Here is a 3,293-nt window from a genome sequence, read left to right on the forward strand (position 1 = left end):
AGATCTAGAATCAGACCTAGAATCAAACCCTAAACCCTTCTGTCGATGCCAAATTGATGAAAGATATTTTTTACCACTCTACTTGTCAAACTTAAATGATGGTTGCACAATAGTTCGATGTTTGTTTGTACATGAAAATATAAAAGAAAAGAAAGTAATATGATAGAGAAACAACAAGTATGAGAATTTGTTGGGATTAGATTTTATTGTTTGACCTTTGTGTGTTCTAGTGATTCAAACACATACCATGTTCAAGCATATGATTCATCTACACCAATTCAACCCTACGTCATCGATGTCTCGCATGAGTGAATATTAATAACTCTCTACTCCTAAACATTGATGTCTCACATGATTAAGAAAGAAAGTTATTATGAAGTTTGGGTGTTTAGTGGCTAACAAACCTAACCCTATTTCCAAAACATGTCATGCTTATTCTTAACTGTAAATGAATTTACATTCAGCCTTGAGCAAGTCAAGTACCCGAGGGTAAGAACGAAAGAACACAACCTACAAGACCTAACAAATAGAACCAGATTCAACAAGGAACCTATTATGCAATGACACCATAAATCCAATGTACTCCCTACGATTTCCACATCGAGGAACCAGGAGAAAGCAATGTATCGAGACCTACCCGAAACCTCAAATATAAATTCATAAAATCATTATGCAAGCTTTAACCAATAATGGTAAGCTCTATATCCCAAGGCTTTACCCTTATACCCGACTATACTATTCGAGTCTTCCACGGTTCTTCAAGTTCTCATCTCTGACTCGTACATAAGTTAAGCTTCATCGAAGATTCTTCATCGCCTAATAGCGTAAAGCGCCTAGACAACAAGTAGAAAACAGAAAGGGTTAACTCCATACAATCACTTCACATAAAAGAGAAAAACATGTTATTTGAATATAATACATGACATGGTAAGGAAGCTATCAAAAAATAGATGACAACATATATCCAACAACATGAAATCAAACCACATATCAAACAAATTCAATATAAGTTCCCTGTAGTGCGATTGTACGCTACTACTAAGATGATTCGATCCATAATGTCTTTTAAGACGGGGAAATCGCGTGGGACAAACACCACCTCATCGCCACTTTGAGCAATTCAAAACATTCCGAAGAATGAGCTAACAATATAATCCAAAATAGATATCAACACAATCAACGCATAGAATCAAATCAAATATCAAAAAATCAACTGTCAGTGCCATATAATGCGACTATATGCTGCTACCTAGATATATCGATCAATAACATCTCGCAAAACGGGACAATAAGGTGGACAACACCACCTCATCGCCACTTATAGCATCACACAAGACGAGACAATCAGGTGGACAACACCACCGGATCACCGCTTAAGGTTCAAGCCCTATATGCCAAGTTAGTCAACAACATTACGTGACCCTACTAGACATTCAATCAACAATTTCAAATCAAATTATTAAGTCAGGATAATCACATGTTTATTCCAAATTTGAACAAGCATAAGTCAAATCAAATATGCTTAAGAATTAATCAAATCAATATTAATAACAAATAGATCCCCATATAATTCACATCAAGCAAGTTATTGAACAGTTCATGTTATATGCGCAATAGGATAATCAAATAAGCCAACAATATTACTCAAAAACCCAAAACACATACAAAATAGTAAAGCATGCCAAATTCATAATCAAACGACAATCAACTGAACACATTCATCTCAAACGCAAGCTATACAATTAAAGCATGAAAGACTCAATAACACTTCTATACTGAGTTACCCTTACCTTGGATTTCTCCTTCCAAGCTCGACATCAAAGTTCGATTCAAAATCAAGTTCCCGAACTCAGCTAGTTCCCTGAGGCGTCTTCCACCGTCGTGAAACCTCACAACATGCTAAAAAACATATTTCCTCAGCTCAACTCGCTCCATAAAACATCATTGCTTAGACATTAAGAAACAATACAATCTAACAACACTAATCGAAACTGGAAAAGCTCAAAAACTCAAAGTTGATATTTTTCAAAACAGGTTTTGAATAGCTATAAATAATGCATTTACTAACAACTAATCCTTCAGGACTTAAGCAAGGTCAAGTCTTTAAGCGTAAAAAACGGTTGATAAAAAAATGGATTTATGGCTCAGATTTCATATCTACGGCACAACAGCGAGAATCTAAGCGCATGGATAATGAATATGAAGCATATAGAAGGTGTAAAAGATATTTGAAAGAAGAAATGAAGCTAATCTAACAATTTATCAAAACGCTCCAAACTTTGAGCACAGAAAGACATGGAAAAAGACATGAGAAAGTAGAAAAGATTGCAAGGATGATGATCCTTACCTCTGTGCCTATCCTATCCAGTGACATTGGAATCACGACGATCGGGCAAGAACTCGTGAAGTTCTTCGTCCCTCTTTCTCTCTCTAACCCACGACCCTCTTAGGAAATGAACATTTATTAGAATTGGACTTAGGATAATTATGAAATTAATTATATAAGTCATCAAAATAAAAATAAAATAGAAGTAAGAGCTTGATGGAGAAAACAACGACTCAAAGGAGGAACACATCATGATTCTCTCGAGAAAGTGACAGAAAAAGAGAATCAATAGAAAAAATCCACCGCAACAATTCGCTTCTAAAGTTTTTTTTATTGTATAGAGAAATCCTTAGGGTTTAATTGTGAGCTACGGCATGCGCTCGAACCCCTCTGCTAGGGTTTCAGGGGCAGATGGTTCGAGGTCGGCGGCGGCGGGTCAGGAGGGAGCGACGGTTGCTCGCGGCGGTGGCTACGTGGATGGCGAGATGGAAGGCGGAGATCTGGTTGGCGAAGCAGACGGTGTTCTAGGCGGATTCAACGGCGGAAGAAGGAGTTGTTACTCTGTTTTTATCGATGGGATTGAAGAAAAGGTTGATTACCTTCATCTTCGCCATCTCTGCTCGAAGTTCGGTAAGGTTCTCAATCTCTTCGTCCAACGGCAGAGAAAGATTGGAAGGATTTTGCGTTTTGGCTTTGTGCGCTACGGGTTGCAAGAACAGGCGCTGAAGGTGATTTGAGGTCTGAATGGGTTTCGATTGGGGAACGCTTCCCTGGCGGTTTCCATGGCCAGGTCCCCTCAGGGTTGTGGTTCCTCCTCGAACGCTGATGGGTTTGGGCCTCAGGTCGTTTCTGCTCCTGGGCAGAGGTGCTATGGTTATACTCTTTCCTGGCGCGACGTTGCTTTGGGGCAGAAGAAGGCTATTGGGTTGAGTCCTTTTTCCGGGGATGAGTTAAGGATGTTGGATGG

At 38.8% G+C, this 3,293-nt stretch overlaps 1 protein-coding gene across 1 annotated transcript; it reads left to right on the forward strand.

The window, feature by feature from the left end:
- Positions 1 to 2,700: 2,700 nt before the first annotated feature.
- On the forward strand, positions 2,701 to 3,063 carry LOC130732063 (eukaryotic translation initiation factor 3 subunit G-like). The gene has a single exon (XM_057584191.1). The coding sequence runs from the start codon at positions 2,701 to 2,703 to the stop codon at positions 3,061 to 3,063; it is 363 nt and encodes a 120-aa protein (XP_057440174.1).
- The last annotated feature ends 230 nt before the right edge of the window (positions 3,064 to 3,293 follow it).

This window comes from Lotus japonicus, chromosome 1 (genome assembly GCF_012489685.1).
Source record: "Lotus japonicus ecotype B-129 chromosome 1, LjGifu_v1.2".
NCBI classification, from domain to species: Eukaryota; Viridiplantae; Streptophyta; class Magnoliopsida; order Fabales; family Fabaceae; genus Lotus; species Lotus japonicus.